General features: G+C 38.5%; 1 protein-coding gene across 6 annotated transcripts in view; it reads right to left on the bottom strand.

Annotated features, from left to right (window-relative positions):
• Positions 1-19,869, bottom strand: part of MATN2 (matrilin 2) — an 80,509-nt gene that overhangs the window by 8,444 nt on the left and 52,196 nt on the right. For 5 of the 6 annotated variants that reach the window (XM_080380111.1, XM_080380113.1, XM_080380112.1 and 2 more), the window contains exons 8-21: positions 16,190-16,312; positions 13,902-14,024; positions 11,400-11,522; positions 11,115-11,237; positions 10,645-10,767; positions 10,098-10,220; positions 6,916-7,038; positions 6,699-6,821; positions 6,486-6,608; positions 6,192-6,314; positions 5,865-5,987; positions 5,601-5,723; positions 5,312-5,434; positions 2,891-3,304 (exon numbers count right to left, since the gene is read on the bottom strand). In XM_080380111.1, coding sequence (XP_080236237.1) covers positions 2,891-3,304; positions 5,312-5,434; positions 5,601-5,723; positions 5,865-5,987; positions 6,192-6,314; positions 6,486-6,608; positions 6,699-6,821; positions 6,916-7,038; positions 10,098-10,220; positions 10,645-10,767; positions 11,115-11,237; positions 11,400-11,522; positions 13,902-14,024; positions 16,190-16,312 — 2,013 coding nt within the window. The remainder of the gene's footprint in view (positions 1-2,890; positions 3,305-5,311; positions 5,435-5,600; positions 5,724-5,864; positions 5,988-6,191; positions 6,315-6,485; positions 6,609-6,698; positions 6,822-6,915; positions 7,039-10,097; positions 10,221-10,644; positions 10,768-11,114; positions 11,238-11,399; positions 11,523-13,901; positions 14,025-16,189; positions 16,313-19,869) is intronic. The other variant, XM_080380114.1, reaches the window with a different exon arrangement.

Below are 19,869 nucleotides of genomic sequence, written 5' to 3' on the forward strand. Positions count from 1 at the left end.
ATTGCCTGGCCACTACTGATAGTAAATGAACTCAGGAAGAGTACTGCAAAACATCCAAGAGAATCATACAAGTCAGCCTCACAGCTCCACTGAAAGTTCCTGGTTTGTATGTGTCTCTGTGTGGTATGTGGTGTAAAGCTAATGACTGGGCTGACTGGAAGACCTGTTATGTATTAGGGAATGGGGCAAAGTCCTGAAAGAGGGCAGTAACTTTTTTAGAAAAACATACTTAGTGTTTCATCCAGATACTCAGAGTGTATTGAAACTAGATTCTTGCACCCTAAGGGACACTAGTGGGCTGGGAGGCACTGCAAAGGGTAAGAAGAGAAGGAAAGGGATTTCTGGGACTAGGAGGAAAAACAGCCTTACACCAGGGATGCTCACAATGAGCATTTGCCCCAGCAGAAGCAGTAGGGAGAAAGTAAATGAGGATTTATAGTTTTCCTCAAGCTGAAAGCAGAGAAGGAAGAAGGGGCTCACAGCATTCTCACCTGACAGATTTTAAACAAGCAATGAATACAAAAGTGATCTTCAATATTCCCTTTTTCAGCCGTTATGGTTTTATTCTTGTGAACATGTCTTAGAATCATAAAATCATTTTGGTTGGAAAAGACCTTTGAGATCAAGTCCAACCATTAACCCAGCACTGCCAAGTCCACCACTAAACCATGTCCCTAACTACCACATCTACGTGTTTTTTAAATACCTCCAGGGATGGTGATTTCACCACCTCCCTGGGGAGCCTGCTCCAATACTTCACCACCGTTTCAGTGAACATTTTTTTCCTAATATCCAATGTAAACCTTCCCTGATAAGATGAGGCTGTTTCCTTTCGTCCTGTCTCTCGTTATTTGGGAGAGGACACCTACTTCCACCTGCCTACAACCTCCTTTCAGGTAGTTGTAGAGAGCAATGAAGGTCCCCCCTGAGTCCTCCAGACTAAACACCCCCAGCTCCCCCAGCCGCTCCTCACAAGACCTGTGCTCCAGACCCTTCACCAGCCCCGTTGCCCTTCTCTGGACACGCTCCAGCACCTCAACGTCCCTCTTGAAATGAGGGGCCCAAAACTGGTATTCGACGTGCAGGCTCACCAGTACAGGGAGGGGTGATCACTTCCCTTGTCCTGCTGGCCACACTGATAAGATCTTATATAACATTTCTCTTTACATTAGTTCTGGCTTAGAAAGTGTCCACAACTAGTACTGAATTTGTGATTCAGGATGCAACTATTAGCTTCACAGTATTTCAAGCTCTTTTTTATAAGACTCAAGAGCAGAAGCTGCCTTTTCAGCTGGTTGGTTTCACATTAAAACTTGGGGTGAAGTGGTTTGATATTTCTTTGTTATCACAGGGTAGTAACAGCTACACGCTCACTGAATTGGAACTTTAACATTTTTGCTGAAGAATCATGGGCTGATAACATCATAAAATACACATTTTCCAACTCTAACATTTAATGTAAGCATCTCCTTGCTTTTTGTCTTGAATCTGCCTATCATCGAGCTTTAGCCAGGAAAGTAAAACACCAGAAGCTGATTCAATTTAATGAATGGACCAGTCGTGCTGAGGTTTGTTGCTTTTTAAAGACTTGGAGATATCTGTGATAAAGCATCCAAGGCCAATTTCATGTTCAGCATTACTACATTGCCTACGCTGCAATTACACAGGGGATGGATTTGGCTTGTAGCATTACAAATATCAGTGTAAGCAGTCTGGAGCTGAGGTTTCATTCAGCAAGTAAGCAAGGTTGGCTTGTACTTCTTTCCTTCTTCAGTCCTGTAAATCCTCCACGTACTTTCCCAGATCTCACTAGTTAGCCTGTAAATATTTGTGTTTGTTTTAAATATTTTAAAGAACACTTTGTGTCTATTTCACTGTGATGGCACCCGTGTTAGCACGTGCTCTTATTGAATTCTTGGACATTTTTCCCTTTTCTCCTTAGAGGTATCAGTCCTGACCAATGCTATACTAATCATGTATCAAGTTATGATTGATAACATCAAGTCAATAAAACAAGAACAGAAAAATAGATGTGCAGCATCTTCTAAAGTCTGGCTACTTTCTCTGTGTTGTGGGCCATCATCCATGGTTCTTGAAGCAATTTCTTAGAAATTGTTGTGCAAAGAAAAAAAGGATCCTTTATTTTCTTGAAAAGCTTTGCAAATTTTCACTTGACTCTGCTAAACTGCTGGGAAGTTTCTGATTTGTGATACAGGTGTTCTAGAGGATGGATTTCAGCCCACATGTATTCTAAATTAAAAACCACCAGTTTTCAGTTACATTTCAGCATATCACCTGATACGGCACATAGCAACAGAAAGATAGGCAGCACTATAGCTCTATCCTTTTGTAAGGAGCACACATCTTCTTTCCAGAACACCATCAGCACAACAGAATTGGTTAAACATACAGTATGTAAGCAAATAAAAATATAACTTAACCAATTATTACCATGGTATTTCCCAGGAGGATAGATTTTTGTATTTTGAAGAGGCAGGTAAAAGTTTTTTTGATTTTCATTGTTAGAATTTTTGATGAAGTGCCCAGTGTTCCCAAATCTCTGTATCAATTGTCTACCCTTAGCGGATATGTTCAGGGCACTGCATGGCATGCCGGGTAGGTAGTACCACTACCTGGTGGTGGAACAGAACCCCAGTGGTGAGACAGCCATCATGGGCCTTGCACTAGGGATGGCATACATGCCTTGTAGCAAAGGTTCTTGTGAACACCAAAGATCTGATGTTCTGCCACAGTGGTCACTGTGCTAGCCAGACTGCTATGGCAAAAACTTTCTTGATTACCAGATAACTGTAGCACATCCCTGCTATCACTACATCTTATTTCTAACAATATTTGCCTTTTAGAATAAGTCAAAAACATCTCTGCTTACCATTTCGCTTTGCTCTAGTAGCCCACTCTGAGACTTCATCTTGGGCTCGTCCATCCGTAAACACAATGGAGATTCGAGGGACATTCGCTGAAAATGGTCTTGCTCCCTCTGTTTCTGTGAAGCTTCTCTCAAACATTTGTTTCAGAGCCAGTCCTGTCATGGAACCTCGTCCCATGTATTTCATTTGCGATACAGCTTTCTTCATATCTTTGGCTGAGCTGAACTGCTTTAATGTAAACTCAGTGCGAACTTCAGTGGAATACTGAAGCAAACCAACTCGAGCAGCTTTGGGTGAAATCTCAAGTGAATCCAAGACTCCCGAGACAAATTGTTTTACAATTTCAAAATTATCCTCTCCGAGACTTTTTGACCCATCGATCACAAACACCAGGTCAAGCGGGCCTTCACTGCATCCTGTGAAATAAGCAGCAGAGTGTTCAGACCATGAAAATCTCCACAAAGCTGAAAAAGGGATCTAGATACCCAGGGACTGCATAAACTCAGAGATCATCTAAAGTACCTTGTTCCTGGCTTATCCAGCTTTGCCAGCGTGCCCAAAGATGTTGTGTACAGTCTATACCAAAACCTAAGAGTGTGCCTATGACTAAGAATTTAACAAAAATACAATCACAGTGAATACTTAAGAGACATACTGCTTTGCAGTATACTACTACTCTTGACAGTAACAATCAGCAAATTTTAAGAATGACTGTTAAGTGGGGTGAAGAACACAGCTAGGATACAGAGACAGAGCTGCCATCATTTTCTTACAGGGACAGGCCAGTATGCCAACTTCAGATTTGTGTAGATGACCAGCACTGAAAGACATGGAAGAGAATTGCTGGAGCTGCATCTGTGTTGCAGAAGTAGCAAAAAGGTAAAAGTGGTACAAAGAAATGAGTCAGTGAAGCCACATTTGTATAGAAGGTGAAAAACTAGGAGTCATATTTAGAGTGGCAGGGAACAGTGAAGCAAAAGCCAAGAGCTTGAGGTAGGTTCAAGTCTGGGGGCAAAATTCAGAAAATTCATGGTTTTTTTGTAGCACAAACAAACCTGTAGTGGCAGAAAAACAGCTAAAAAAATACAGGTGAAAGAGTTAAATGCTAGAAACGTGGCTAGCTGCTAAACATGGATCAGAATTGTTTAGATAAGGTTTTCGTGCTTGTAACTTAACAGTCTTGTAATTAGGCAGCTTAAATATTGCTGAAATAAACCTTTTCTGATTTACCCATTAAAGCTGGGAGTTTGTCAGGAGACTGACAGATTTGGAGTTCACATACTTTTGGCAAGTGTACACTCAAAAATCAAAGCAGTTTGTAGGCACTATGTACCCATAACAAGGTTAGGAAATTTAGGGAGAATGTCTTTGAAGCTGCAGACTGGTTCTGCCATGTGTTTGTTTTTTGTTGTTGGGTTTTTTTTATTATTCTGGAGAGGAATTTCCTCCAGCAGGCATAGACTAGTGTGCTTAGTGCAAGGGGCTGGCTGCAGAGATGCTCAGATCCTATTTGATCAATGTAACTTCCAGGAAGATTTTACCATACTAAGGAATATAAGATTTGCATCAGTCTGGATCAAATTAACTTTGACTTCCGTGCACCTCAAGAATGCTGTAAGCACTATGCAAGAGAGAATTGTGCAGCAGAAATTTCTTTGACTGCAGAAACTACTGAATATACCTGTTACCAAGTCAGTGTAAGAATAAGAAACTTGCAGCTTTAGAGCTTGGATCTTTCTTCTTAGATAATAACTCTATTTAAAAACTGCTGTCCAATAATTCCTTTCTGCAGTCATCTGAGGAAAAGATGTGTCAGATGTACTAAGGTCATGGAAATGCAATGAATATGAGTATCAGAACGACCTCAATGTCATTGCGTAAGTCAAGACAGGGCAGCAGTTCATGATGAATGGTGTTCGGATTGAGATCAGCCATGAACGTGTTACTGTTCTTTTGGTAATGATAGTGTCCCCAACTAAGACACCCATTTTTACAGAATAAATGTTTTTCTGGAGTTCCTGTAGAAGAATTTCTCCTTCAAGTAAGAATTGGTGATGAGATAAACGCTTGTCATACTCTGAGCATGTCATGTTGGAAAATGAGCAAATAGACCTAATAGTACTTTAAAATGGAGTATATAGAGATAAAAGCTCCACAGTGCATGAATGTGATTAAAGTGCACATTCCTTGATAATAAGATTTCACTTTGGCTTTTTTCCTGACGTTTGGAAAGAATTATTATGCACTTGATGCTATACCAAAACAACTGTTGCAATTTGTTAGTTTTTTGCTTACAAGAGCATTAAGTTAATTGTTCAAGACATTTTCCATCACACTCACGTATGCTTTGGGCTATCATTTTTGAAGTGAGGTTAAGTAATTTTACAAATCAAATAAATGATTTCTAAATAAGACGTACTTACCTCTGCATGTTTTCTGATCCTCTTTTAGTACATATCCCTCCTGGCATTTGCAGATGTATGAATCGTCATTATTAACACAAATATGTTCACAACCATGGGCAACTGATTTGCAGACATCTTTATCTAGGAAAAATTGAAATATTTATATGTATTATATTTAACATATTTATAAATTCAAAGACTCCAAGCATGATATTTGAGGAATGTATGACAAAGGCGTGTAACATCTTTGTTTGTTTCTGTAGCAATGCCAGAGAAGAGTGGCTGACAGACATACTGAGTTACTTACTTCGACATGTTTTCCCATCTTGTCGCAGGACAAAACCCTCATGGCACTGACAGCTGTATGAACTGTTATTATTAATGCACACATGTTCACAGCCATGGTCAATGGATTTACACAGGTCTTTATCTGAGAATTGTTAAGAGAATTTCCGTATTAGACCATTTCTCAAATGCAAAACTGGTACAAACAAGCTTTGAGTAAAATTAAGTCTGTTATTTATTTTATGACTGAAAAACCGTATTCCCCATAAAGGTTCCAGCTACTCACTCCTGCATGTTTTCCTGTCTCGCCTCAATATAAATCCCTTGTGACACTGACACGTGTATGAATCGCCAGTTGGAACACAGACATGTTCACAACCATGGTTGACTGTTTTGCAGATATTTTTACCTTGGAATAATGAAAATTATATTTAGCATGGTTAGCTAGGTAAATGACTTTCACAAAATGTAAAAAATACGGCAATAAATTTCCATGAAGCAGCTTACTTCCATGAAGTTGATTCTAAATTAAAGACACAAATAACACACTACCATTACATGGTGTGTTCCATTAAGAGATTGGGAAGTACAAAACAAAGATTTAACAACTTACTCCTACAAGTTTTCCCATCTTCCCTCAGTGTGAAGTCCTCATGACACTTGCAAATATAGGAATCACCAGTATTAACACAAGTATGTTCACAGCCATGATCAACTGAGTTGCAAACATCTTTATCTGAGAAGAGTGGATGGAGTTTGTGAGGTGAGGTTCATTAGGGAGAGATCATACCTTCTATTAACCTGTCTAAATAGTTGCAAATCACAAACATACACATGTGCAAATACTCACAGTCACAACACTTAAAAGCTCAAATAAAAACGTACTTTTATAGCTCAGGCTACTCACATCTACATGTCTTTCCGTCTTCCTTCAGTATGAATTTTTCATGACACTTGCAGATGTAGGAATCTTTAGTATTCACACAAACTTGTTCACAGCCATGACTGACTGAATTGCAGACATCCTTGTCTGCAAACGGAAGAGTTGGCAGTCAACATTCATCAGCAGAGGCATCAATTATGTGTGTAATTCATCAAATTAAGTTCTCATCCTACTTACTTCTGCAGGTTTTCCCATCTTCTCTCAGTAGGAACCCATCATGGCATTTGCAGATGTACCAATCATCAGTATTAACACAAACATGTTCACAGCCATGGTTGACTGATTTGCAAAGATCTTTATCTGAAAAGAGATGACAGCTTGTGCTGGTTAACGCATTTCTACACGAGCATGAGCTGCAGATAAAAAGTACGCTGATAAATATCAAACTACTTACTCTTGCATGTTTTTCCGTCTTCTCTTAGCAGGAATCCCTCCTGACACTTACAAACAAATGAATCCCCAGCATTAACACAATCATGTTCACAGCCATGGTTGACTGATTTGCAAATATCCTTGCCTGGGAACAGTTAGATAATATTTAATATGGTTTGCTATTTAAACTTTTTTTGTCAATACAAAGACTGTGGTGGTAATCCCATGAGCAAAGAAAGATGGAAACCTCCAAACTGAAAGCAAATCTCTGGCTAGTTAAACCATAGACAGCTTAGTTTACATGCAGTAGAGTCCTTTACCATCTGAGCAGAAAGAATTGCATAGTTTGGATGGCTTCCCACTGACAATAAATAATTTTAGGATTAATCTGGCTAGATTAAGGAGAAGGATTTTACATTAGGAGTAGTAAGAGTAAAAACAGGGAATAATTTAGTATGGTCATTTAGCACAAATTCATGCTGGTAAAAAAAAATAATTAAGCAAAACACCACAGGACACGAAGCAAAATAATTCTTTAACATCCTTACATCAATGCCAAGAGCCTGCATAAACAAACCCTGGAAGGATAGGGATTACTCATTTAAGAGGATAAATAAAATCTAACTAGTATTGCTGAAAATTGATGGGAGGATTTGTGTGTTAAAACCAGTTAGTTAAAACCTCTTCAAGAAGGGTGGATGGGGAGGAGGAGAAAGTACAGAAGGAAGTGCAGCCATCTATCAGCATTCCCCGTTTCTTTTTCACTGCAACACAGAAGAAAACATTCTTGATTGCTAATTGAGAACTACCTTTACCTAAAAGGTACAACAGTACTGACAGCCAAGTTCAGACTGACTCTTCAGCAGAATACTTAGGTTTAACGTGCAGGGAAGAAAACCTTATATTTTTAAAAGACCTTAAATCTGAGCCAAATTACCTGGAGGTCTCACGATGCCAACACAAAAATTCCAAAAACTAATAGAAAGGAAAATCATCTAACTCAATGAGCATTACGTTTAAGACACGGCAATCTAAACTAGATCCCATTATAGCAGATAAAGAAGAAATCGCCATGTAAGTAAACTTAGCATCTGCTTATACACAGCTGTGTGCAACTCAAACATTTGTTCTTTATAAACAGAATCAAATACAAACCAGCAGCAGACATGGCTATAACTTCAAAAGGATGAACTGCACATAGCTGAAAGCAAATATAAGCCAGAATATTTTGGGATGGGGTGGGGGTAGTGTAACCAAAAAACAGTAAAAGTGAATGACTGCCCTATTTAAGGTTATTTTACTAGATACACCCCAAAAACATAGTCCCATAATCTAAAGAGAATGACAGAGTAGTTAAAAAAAGCAACCTCATTTAGAAATTGAAAACAGCTGTATGATTTGAATAATGATTGAAAGAGAAGAACATTCACAGTATTTACTGAACATGAAAATACCAGGAATTTGAAAACGCTTAAATACTAAGATAAAGGACAAGAGGGTGCACGGCCAACAAAATAGAGGATAGTATGAGTAAGTTATTTAAAGGCTAAGGAATAAAAAGCATTCTAACAATGTATTATTAATTAATAGATAGAAATGGTAGAATTGCCAATCTTAATGCAGAAGCGTTAAAATAGTTAAGTGAGTGAAGAGTTTCATCAGCTGAGAAGCAGGTCACACAGCACCTACTGAATACACACATTTTAAAATCAGTAGATCCAGGTAACTTGCAATGAAGAGTTGTAACTGGCTGAAGAAGACCTTGGATGGTTAGTGTTATTTTTCAGTAACTCCTAGAACTCTGAGGAAGCTCCAACACACTTAGCAGTCTCCCTCCACAGTGTATGCACACACACTGAAAAAATTACTATTGCTCCAGTATTTGGAAAGGATGGATAGTTCATTGTAAGCCTGTCAGTCTGACATCAATCTGCATTAAAAAAATGGCATGGATTAATGTGGAACTTGCTTCAGAGTAAAATCAAAGAAAGAGAATTAATACCAATCAAGCTCATGTTATGGAAAAATAGATACTGGAAAGCTAACTAAATATTTTTTAAAATTTATTATGAGGCTGGTTCACAAAGCTCATGCTGTTCACACAATGGAGCATTCAGTAAGGCAGTAATCTCAGTATTTATTTTCATTAAGGAAACAGTCTACAGAATCAACATTATATGGATTAACACTGGCTAGAGAGGTCTTCAGGATAAGTCATAAATGGGGAAACATGAAGTGGCTTTCTTTCTAAGAATTTGCTGTGATCCTCTACTATTTAACATTTTAATGAGCAACCCAAAAGAAACTACAAAATAATCGCCAACAAAGGTTGTAGGTTACTCCAGTTTTGAGAGAAAAGCAAATAAAAATAGAGCAGCTGCTGATAGAAGGAGACATGAACCTTTTTGCAAGCTGGATAACAGCAGATCATATGTATTTTAAAGTAGCCAGAACTAAGCTTATACATTCAGAAACAAAGAATGAATGCTGTACTTACAGGATGTGGGACACCTGTATGACAGAGTCTTAAACAGCTTGTGATCGTGGTAGATAACTGAACACAAGTGCTAGCAGAATATTTTGGTCATAGACTCACATTATCTTTGGTCATAAAGAAAAAGATAGATTAAAAAAAGATAAAAAAAGATAGGTAGATTAAAATAATAATTAGGTGGCTATAGATCCTCTGCTCTGGACCCTGCTGTGTTTCCTATTAGACGACTTTGTACCATTGTGGTGCCCCCATAAGGATGCTGATGAATACCAGAGGTTTTAGGGGAGCAAGAAGAGATTTATGGAAAGATCAGAAAACATATAAGGAGCCTGAAGGAGTTTCATCTGCTTATCATTTACAAAAGAACATGCTAAGAGGTTAAGGAACAGGTTAAGTCGTGATCTGCATGAATACACACAAAACAACACAGTGGTAATTAAAACTTCAATTCAAAGTAAAAAGCAGCAACATCCTATGCTGAAGATTTAAATTCAACATACTCAATCTAGAAATGAAGTTCACATTTTCAAAGCTACTTTCAAATGTTAAAATTGACTGTTTTTTTGAAATGTATCTTCAGTTCAAATAATTAATTTCATATAAGTCTTACGATCTATAGAGAACAATATTCCATTCTGACTACTATGAATCGGTAAATAATCTCCTACAAAAAGAAAAGAAATTAATTCTTTTATTCATAGGCTACTTACTTCGGCATGTTTTCCCATCTTGCCTTAGTACAAATCCATCATGGCACTGGCAAGTGTATGAATAGTCATCATTAACACAAAGATGTTCACAGCCATGAGTGACTGATTTGCAGATGTCCTTATCTAGGAATAACGTACATTTTATGTACTACAGTTTGACGAATGAGAACATTTCCAAAACTTTAAAGACTAACAGTAATAAGCTCCTAAGAAATAAAGAATTTATCCTCCTTTTTGGCAGGCAAAATCACCAATAAAAAGACCTGCCTCTAGCACAATATGTTTCTTTAGTAGACCTCTGAGTGCAAAAAATACAGTAACATAAAATAATTTACTTTTACATGTTTTCTTATCTTCCCTCAATACAAAACCCTCATAGCACTGGCAAATGTATGAACTGTCAGTATTCATGCAAACATGCTCACAACCATGATCAACAGAATTGCAAACATCTTTATCTGGGAAAAAAATAAGGTTGGTAGTATTTAAAACATGTCTATGAATGCACAGATCGTAAAGGAAATCTATTAAAGATAAGGATACTTACTTCTACATGTTTTTCCATCTTCCCTTAGTACAAATCCCTCATAACACTGGCAGATGTATGACTCATCAGCGTTAACACAAACATGTTCACAGCCATGGTCAACTGAACTGCAAATGTCTTTATCTGAAAATAGTTGATGAAATGTGGTTAAAGCACATCTACAGTGAATATGTTAATGGAGAAGTAGTAGCTTTTATTAGGTGTACTGATACACTGGAAGAAATAAATAGAAATTTAGTCAGCAAACACTTCTAACTCTTGGTACCTGAAAAGTTGTCTTTTTTTATCTCCAGTCATACCAATTTGGCTATTAAATACACTATTTCTGTACACAGAGTCTCTACAAGTTTCTGGCAAGTATAAAAATACTAATCCTATATTATAACAGTAAACTCTTGTATTTGTTAGAACACTTCCATAAATCTACATACTGTAGATAAAAGTCTGTGAGTAATTATTGGAGTACTTACTTCTGCATGTTTTCTCATCTGCTCTCAGCAGAAAACCCTCATGACATTTGCAAACATATGAGTCACCTTCATTAACACAAATATGCTCACAGCCATGGCTGACTGATTTGCAGATGTCCCGTCCTGAGAATGATTGATACAAACATAGGTTTGGAATGAAAACATGTTAAAAAAATGTAGATATCAAAAAGTAGGGTTGTTTTTCTTCCAGTAAGAAGTGAAAACCCCCTTTCTTTTCTTGCTTGATGCGCATGCAAAAATGTTCAATAGATAACAGCCACTCACTTCTGCACCTCTTGCCATCTTCTCTCAATACAAATCCCTCACGACACTTGCACATGTAGGAATTGTCAGCACTAACACAAATATGCTCACAGCCATGGCTCACAGATTTGCAGACATTTTTACCTGAGAAAAATTTAATAGATTAAAAATTGCGTTTAGGGTAAGATGTTCAAAATGTTAACAATTCCCAGCTACTGAATGTTCTTGTCCTTGCTAGTATACTGAACTCAATCCTGCAAATCATTTATAGCACCTGCTGTCTTTTTTTGTTGTAACAGAAAGGTACATCTTTGTCCTGTTCATTTTGCAACCTCAGTATTAAGAAGTGCACTGTTCCAGTTCTAGAGTTTGTAGAATTTCATATCCCTAGCATGCAGATTAGTGACCCGCTAGGATTTCCAAAGGCACCTAACTCCCGCATCCACATTTCAAGTAAACTTTCTGGTGAGAAACAGATCTTTCTATCATCATCTTTTTATCTTCAGTAATGAACCTGCTCAAACCTGAAATAGTTAATGCTTTTTCTTCCTCTGTGCTTAAGTTCAGAAGGTGTTTGTCATTTTTTCTGTAAAGTAGGGTTACAAAAATGCAGTGTGTGTAGTATTTAAGGATAGCGAGAAAGACAAATTATATGATCCTGCTGTGGAATTCTGGAAAGTTGCCAGCTATAATTGGGCAAACAGATGTTCATGGGGTTTTCTCATACAGAATGTAGATACAATTCATATTTCAAAATAAAATGAAATGCAATCTATTAATTAACATTATATAAACTAACATTTTGTATTCCCTTTCTTTCCCACACACTTATTTCCCTGCAAGACTTAGAACAAACAGAACAGAACATTCCATCTGGAAGGGACCTACAACAATCTGCTAGTCCAACTGTCTGATCAGTTCGGGGCTGACCAAAAGTCAAAGCATAGTAAAAGCACTGTCCAAATACCTCTTAAACAACTAACAGGCTTGGGGTATTAACCACTCCTCTAGGAAGCCTGTTCCAGTTTGACCACCCTCTCGGTAAAGAAGCAGTTCCTAATGCCCAGTCTAAACCTCCCCTGGAGCAGTTTTAAACCATTCCCACATGTGCTGTCACTGGATCCAGGGAGAAGAGCTCAGCACCTCCCTCTCCACCTCCCCTCCTCAGGAAGCCATAGAGAGCGGCGAGGTCACCCCTCAGCCTCCTTTTCTCCAACCTGGACAAGCCCAAAGCCCTTACCCGCTCCTCATCGGACATGCCTTCCAGCCCTCTCACCAGCTGCGTTGCCCTCCTCTGAAGGCGCTCAGGGACCTTCACATCCTTCTGAAATTGTGGGCCCCAGAACCGCACACAGTGCGCAAGGTGAGGCCGCAGCGACACTGAACGCAGGGACAGGCGCCGCTGGGGCCGCTGGTTGTGCTGTGTCCCATCACCTCAGGGTGACCCAGCACCCTTGGCTGCCAGGGCACGCTGCTGACTCACGCTGAGCCTGCTGTCACCAGCACCCCCAGGTCCCTTTCTGCAGCGCTGCTCCCCAGCCACTCCTCTCCCAATCTTTACTTGTGCCTGGCGTTACTCCATCCCCAGGTGCAGAATCTGGCATCTGGATTTGTTAAATTTCATCCCATTAATCATAGCCCAGTGCCCCAAACTGTCTAGATCCCTCTGGAATTCTGCATGGACAGAACATGTAGCTTGCTTTTAGAGTGTCAGTACTTCTTGAGATAAGCAGAATTTGTCTCTGTTTGCATGGAATAATCAAGTAGGGTGCTGTTGTGATACACAAACTGAGAATAAGGAGCTTTTAATTTGACATGGTAATATCTGGGGGACTGATTTTTTTTTTCTGTAAACGTTATTTAACAGATGTTGATGAGATCTATGGGATTACAGTTACAAAATACTTAATGCCTGTGTGTTTTTCAGACTTATCCATTCTTGTTCTTTGATCACTTAGTGATCAACACTATAAAAATTAAGAAAAATGTGCAATGAATGTTTTCTTGATATCTGCCACTCATCCTGACTGCATAATGTAGTGAAATGTGTAATGCAATTACGATATCCCTTTGCAATCATCCTTATCCCATGCTGGACAAAATGAACTTTCCATTAATAATATTGGAAGCTTCATACTGTATCAGACTTTAGAAACATATATTTTTGCCTTGATTTGAAATGAAAATTACAGTTGCCCCATATAAGGACATAAGTCAGAATAAAATAGTTTTGGATCCGCAACAGTTCAATTTCAGGGCTACTTTTTAAATGGCACAGACATTTAATGTGCAATTCAAACGGCTAAAAGTATGCATCCAGGACCAATTCAGATGCCTTAGCATATCCAAGATACTGACATACTACTGGCAGATATGACATAAAAGGGGAAAGTGAACTTTTTGAATCCTCAAGCATTTAAAATGACGCTGGACATTAAAGTTTAGGCACTCAGATCCTACTTTACTGATTTCTTCTATGGGTGTAATAAAAATCTAACTCTGAGTTCCTGAATAATAACTTACGTTTGCATGTTTTCCCATCGTTACGAAGCCTGTATCCTTCAAAACACTGACAAGTGTAAGATTTGTCACCATTCACACACAAATGTTCACAGCCGTGATCACTCAGAGCACAATAGTCAACTCCTGTAGGAGCAATTTAAGTTATTAAAAAAATTTTACAAATAATGAATTATTTTTCATCTCTAGTACTTCCATGGCATATAAACAAGTAAATATAAATACATTGAACTGCTTAAACAATAATCCAGTTCCTTATCTGATAATATACATATAGCATCAATAAAATGTAAGAGGGCCTTGTGGTAAACTTTGCATTGGTTGCTTTAAGCAGAGTTGGGAAATCATACTTTCCTATGCTTACATAACTCAACAGAGTCCATGCCTCGGTACTTACAAATTGAATTTTAAAAACCCAGTACAAAACACTTCAGCAGTGACTTTATATAAGACAGTGGCAAAGACAAAAAAACCAAACTACCTTATGAACATTATTCTTTAAATACAGTCTCCAAATGGCCAGATGCGAAGGTGGCATTCCCTAGAACCCACTTGTGCACCTGACCCAGCTGCTGTGGCAGCAAGCAGAGAGCATCTCAGGGACCTCAGTGTGCTTTGGCTTAGACTAGTCAAGCTGTTGCAAAGAATTGCAAGTGACAAGTACTGTCAAATACGGTCCATTTTTCATCTCAAATTTCCAAAGTGTTTCTTCTCTGTAACAGAGAGACACAGGACCCCTGGGATCCCGCAGGCAGCACTTGCTACTGTCTATTGGCTACACACATGGTGTCACTCATTTTTTTGTAATTAGTTGTCAGAGTAGAAATCTGTTTACCATTCAGATGTTCCCACAACTGTCTTAAGATACTTGTGCCTGTGTATGACACCAGAATTGTAATTTCCAGATGTTTTCCCCTTAGGAGTGGTATATGTTAAATCCCTTCCATTCGACTGCTCATTCAGGAAATCCCAAAGTGCCAAAACTCTTTTCATGATAGCCTAAAAATGTTCATAGGGTTTCAACAACTCATCTGGAGGTCAGGAATAGGACAATTTCTTTCCTAAATATATATGAGGAGAGGGGTATGTTGGCAAGAAGAGAAGCTATTCAAAAGAGCTCAGTTTCATTGCACAGAGGGATTCCAGAAGCCACAGCACTGTTTAAATGCTGCTGATAGGTCTCCAAGTACAGCCTGGAGGAAAGTAACTCAGGAGTGTAAAAAGATCCCTCTTTTAACTACAAAGGGAAAGAGATTTTCCATTTACAAGTTGATGAAACTCCATAGTTCAGCTGTTTTAAAATTTCCAGTTGTTCTTTCAGACAAATGTCTAGAGACAAACTGTTTCTAGTACAGCCTATTGTTGTTACATGCACACTAGTTCTGCTGTTGCGTTACTGTCTGCCTCTTTCTAGAGAGTTACAGTGGCAGGCAGCAGCAAAGTCTGCCAAGGTATTGGATGGGGCTAAAAGGGTTAGTAGGGAGGCAAAGACAAAGTTAAAGACAAATTGCCTTTACTGATTTGCCTCACTTCTGCCTAGATCATTTTTGTGACTGAGCACTTGCAGTTTGACTTCTGTTAAAACTGCGTTGCCCAAGTGAAAGAAAAGAAGTGAACCCTGGAGCTGCTCCAACATTCAACAAATTTGAAAAATAACATACCTCCAAACGCTGTAGAAAAAGTGGCTCAAACCCTCTCATCAAAGAGGTCCAGGAGAAGTCAACAGGCCAAATGCATTCACATTCCTCTTTTCCTGACCTGTTCTATGTATTATTTTTCCAGTGAAGAAGGCAATTTGGCTATCTGCAAGACTGCCATGAATCTAAATGATCATTAGATTTATAAAGGGTGGAGAGCTTCCAGGTCAGCTGTTGTTATTAAGGGTTATTAAGGTTATTAGCTGTTATTAAGGGTTCCCATGCAAAATGTAAAGCTCGGTGTGAGACTCACACTTCTCCTCCTGCCCCAGGTAAGCTGATGCAGTTCACCTGGCGGACACTGCTGCCCACATGACCTGTCAGTCAGACATTTGTTATGTGACTGACAAACTGCCCTCAACACCTGGGGAGCAGATCTTCCAAAACTTTTCTGAATAGGTGAAGATTTACAGTTATCTTGACAAGTATCCTTTCCTAAGTCCTTTTTCTGTTTGCTCCTACTTTCAAATCATCGTTAAAGTATTACTGAAATGCAGACTGTAAAACTAAATTGAAGGTGTGTCCGCTTCCCTGTATGAAACCAGAAACCTTCTCCAGATGAACTGAGATCAAAAAGCTTCTGACAAGACTTACTTGTGCAGGTTTTTAGGTCCTCATTGATGACAAATCCTTCCAAGCACTGACAGACATAGGAGCCATCAGTATTTAGGCACAGTTGCTCACAGCCATGATTGTTTTCAGCACAGTGGTCCACTCCTGTTGAATTGCATTAATAATTGAAGAAATCACATTGGCGCCTTAGATACACTACAACACTGTAGTTAGCACACAATGCCTTTGCAGAGCAAGAGAAGAAGATCCGCACAGCTCTTTATTTATGCAGTGTCCCCCACATATTTGAGTAACCTGAATTAACAACACCTAAGTGAAATTAATACAATAAGTCCACCTGGGAGATAACAAACTTGATGAAGTGCAGATCCCCCCTGCCAAAAATCACGAAGGGAAACTAAGGTGGAGTGAAGGGAGAACCTTGAAGTCCTGCCTGGTCTCACCCAGAGAATCATGCTTGCTTTCTTTAAAAAGCAAGACTCTGTCTTTTGTTCACCATAAAATTTTCTCAGAAAGTATGAATATTAATAACTCTTGAAATAGAAATTATGGCTTTCAGATTATTTAATAAACAGGACATATTTTTCAGCAGGATGAGAAATCACCCACTTAAAACTGGCCTGCCAACAGGTTCAAGCAGTTAAAGCCTAGTGAGGGACAGATACAAGTTATGAGCATGAGAGTGTCCTAATATGTTGCTTTTCCTTGATTTTCTTATTCCAAGTAAGATAAAGCGGAATTTTTTTTATATGCAAAATTATCTTGTATGCAGCTGGTTGTGTGGAAGATGAAGGGTGGGGGAAAGGAGAGAGAAGTGTGAATTTGGTTTAAAAATCACATTGTCTTGTAGAATGGACAGCAAGGCAGTAGGGTGAGATACAAGGTGCACTTGCTGTAATCTGCTGACTGTAAATATAGGAAAAGCACATTTTAGGAAAAAAAGATTTATGCTAAACTTTCTCATAATATTTTATTGCAACGTGCTAATGGTTATTTTTAGTCATATAGGCCTTAATCAGTTTAGCTTAACTTGATCAAAGTAGTGGAGTTCCCACAGACACGAACAGTCTCATATGTTTCTATTTGCAAATCATTTACAGATGTGAACAGGCATGTCTGCAGCTATTTGTTGTCATTTAAAAGCTTCTGTATTTAATGTAAAATTACATACTTCTAATTATTGCTGTTTATTAGTTTATTTAACTAAGCAACGAGTTTGCAGTAATTGGTCCAGATTTGCCATTATACATAGATAGAGGTAACGCTGGCTTGTACAACTGAAGCTGAGGTGTCAGTTTTTACTAGTTAAAGCAAGTTCCAGCTGGAACATTCTCCTTTTTCCAACACTTTACATCATCATGGCTTGTGTAACTTCTCAGAGCACACAAAAAATGTGGAACAGAAAAAGAAAATAGCCCCCACCCCCAGTATTCTCTGTGAAAAATTGCATCTGTTTGGCACCATCTTTTACAATACAAACACCCACACTACTGTGAATTTTAACATTTAAATACTCTGGGTTCTCATGCACAGTCTTTTAATACATTCTTTCAAAGAGCAGAGTAATCACAAAGCTGGTAATTGCCAGGTTTTAGAAATTAGTATAACTGTAAATCTAGTCATCCTGTGCTTCATTACATGTGTAAAAAAAATGTAAGAAGGGGAATAGCCAGGATAAGGCTCAGCATTTTAAAAAACAATGTCTGTCTTGGAATGTATTCATTTTTAGATATTCAACTTGTGATAGCCTAAAACGTAACTTTAAGAAGTTCTGAGCTCTTGCAACACATCCAAATTTCCTTAAATGTGGCTTTATCACAAACAGTTTATTTAAAAATAATTACTCCCTGGCCTATTAACTTTTTAAAAATTTCAGTGACTTCCAGTTCCATCGGAAAAATATGTCATAAGCACATCAGGAAAAAATGCTGCCAATATTTTAGATGATGTGCAATATGGTTCCCTGCAATAAAAGTATCTTCTAAAAACTGGGTGACGTCAAGTGGGCGATGTTGTTGGGTTTTTCTATTGTCCTGGGTTTCTGGTGCAACACTGATCTTTTTTGCGTAACATTCTTATTAAAAAGAGGATGTTTTACTGAATAGATCACTGAAAGTGTAAAACATATAGAAGGGGGAAGTGTCTACATATCTCCACATATCAGCATACATCAGTATCAGATGTGCTGCTGTTCACATAGCTCATAGCAATGACACAGAAGTTCAACAGTAAGCACTGCCTCTGTGTTAAGACACCTTGGCTGAAAATATTTTTGCAGTTATTTCGATTGGAGAAGATGATGCTTTAGTTCTCTATTGGATCAGGGATCTCACTATAGCATTACTTCACTAGACCTGGCTTGTGGTGGACTTTACAGCAACATAGGTTTGCATAACTCAAAAAGATCTCTAAAGGACCCGGGAGCATTTTCTCATTCTGTTCACACCTCGCCCCACTGCAGTAACCAGCTGCTGCAGTTCATGAGACACACTCATTTCTGCACGTATTGCCATCATGCTGTTGGGTGTATCCAGGATGACATTTGCACACAAATGACACTTCCATGGTAACACATCCGTGTTCACAGTCATGCTACCCTAAAGCACAGAATTTTACCTCTGCGGAGAGAAAAACAGTGAAGAATTCAAGCAAGCCATGAGGGCTTCTGAAGCAAAATGGCTTAGAAAAAATCACTTTTCTTAAACAATACTGGATTCTGTGCTTTAGACACCTGTTAAATCTGATAGTGAGCCGAGGATCTGAGAGCAGATTACAAATTCTTGGCTATGCAAGACTTTGACTCCCATAGACCTGCTCCTGTACTCATCAGAAGTCATGCATCATGGTGAAGGAGGAACATCTAGTGCTAGAGTGATGCATGCTCCCTGATTTATAAAGAAGGCATATATGCAAACATTCTGCTTTATTTTACAAACTTATCTAACATGAGCATTGTTATAACAAGATTTGGAATAGGAGCTTAATCCTGGAAACGTCACCAGGTTTACAGCCAAATCCAAAGCCCCCTAATTTTAAGGAAAAACACCCCAAATGGGAATTACAATTTGCCTTTAATTTGCAATTACATCCTTGGCAATAAATATTCTACACAATGCTGTTCTTTTGCTCCTATACTCACCAAGGCACATCCAATCTATAAACCCCTGAATTTATTAAAATACCATATAGATAATAAAGACCAGAATAGCATGGATTGCTGTAAAAACAGCACTGCGTAGACAAAGATGCTTCATGAGAATGCATCTTTAAGACTGAAAGAAAATACAGCTCCAAAACCAGATAAATTTTATGAGTGTCTAGAATATATTGCTCCAGGCAAGCTTCTTATTCATAAAATATCAGCAGTACAAGAACTGCCCCCCTCAAGAACTGAGTCAACAGATCAGGGTAGTTAATTTTGCTGAATATATTCTCCTTCAACTTTAACATTACATTGAAAATCTGCTGTGATTCCAGGCCCCCACTCAGGAAGAGCTCTAACATGGAAGTCTTTTTAACGTAAATAGTATGTGTGATTGGTTTAGAACCCTAACATTGCTGAGACTCTTTTTACAGTTTTTTAGGAAACTGGGGTTTCGTGTGTGACTCTAAGTAAGTTGATTTTAATAGCTACGTTATCTATCCGATACTTTCCAAAGCTAATGAAATACATCTGTTCTTGGCTAAACCAACTGGGCAAA

This window comes from Falco punctatus, assembly GCF_963210335.1.
Source record: "Falco punctatus genome assembly, chromosome: 3".
NCBI lineage: Eukaryota > Metazoa > Chordata > Aves > Falconiformes > Falconidae > Falco > Falco punctatus.